The sequence below is a fragment of the Blastocystis sp. subtype 4 genome, assembly GCF_000743755.1.
Source record: "Blastocystis sp. subtype 4 strain WR1 chromosome Unknown seqid_1030, whole genome shotgun sequence".
Taxonomy (NCBI): domain Eukaryota; class Bigyra; order Opalinata; family Blastocystidae; genus Blastocystis; species Blastocystis sp. subtype 4.
This window is the reverse complement of record NW_014568517.1, coordinates 1-908: the sequence shown is the minus strand read 5'-3', so window position 1 is coordinate 908 and position 908 is coordinate 1. Positions and strand designations below refer to the sequence as shown.

Below are 908 nucleotides of genomic sequence, written 5' to 3'. Positions count from 1 at the left end.
GAAACTGTTTGAATCAAAGATGAGAGATTGGACATTGAGAGGAATTGAATCCCAATCTGAAGATGCTATGAAATCAGATGGAGCAGGAGGAGGTGTTGTTGGCAATACTGTTGTGGGAGGAATAGTAGTGGGAATTAGAGTTGAAGTTGGAATTGGAGTTGGTGTTGGAACAGGTGTCCAGTTTGGATCATTGTATCTGGGATCCTTGCAATAGGCCATATGAATTGAATAAACATAGTAGCCATATGAGATAACCTTGGTGATTTGCCATCGATATCTGCGGAATCCAGTCAGAGCCTCAGGAACAGCAATCTGAGGCTTTGTTAGAGTAGTCACAGTCTGATTCATAACATTCAGAATTGTAACTGACTCCTGTTGATTATCAGGATTGGAATAACCATAGATATCAAAGCCCCAAGAAGCAGAATCAACCAGAATGTTGAATGAGTTCCATTTGCTTCCTTCCAGATTCTCAACAGTCCAGTCAATATAGGTTCCAATTGTATTGGGTAGTTCACCATAAGTGGAAGGATCAAGATCCATGATTTCAGCAACAGTACGACGTACCAGTTTAGTTGAATTAAGAGAAGAATAGGAATCAACAACAGTAGGAACAGTCTTCAACTCCAAATACTCCAGTAGCATCAAACACAACAGGATCAGAAGAAGAACCACTCAAAGGACGATGAATCTCGAAACTGAATACATTATTACCTTCCTCAATTCCAGCTGTTGACAGAATCACATGGAACTTCGAGAACACACTAGCATCATGATCAGTGATTGATAGACTTGTCGAACCAAAGCCTTCTTCAAGATTGAATCGAGCAACCAGATTTCCATTCAGATAGGCACCCACTCCTCCAGAATACTTCACTCGAACATTCAACACTTGGTAATCATTCACT

General features: G+C 40.5%; 1 protein-coding gene across 1 annotated transcript; it reads right to left on the bottom strand.

Moving 5' to 3' along the window:
* JH06_5797 (hypothetical protein) lies at positions 1–908 on the bottom strand (the record flags this gene model as incomplete). Its single annotated transcript, XM_014669155.1, is given in 2 exon segments — positions 1–633; positions 653–908. Coding segments are annotated over 2 exon segments (889 nt in total), but the record flags the coding sequence as incomplete, so codon positions are not given.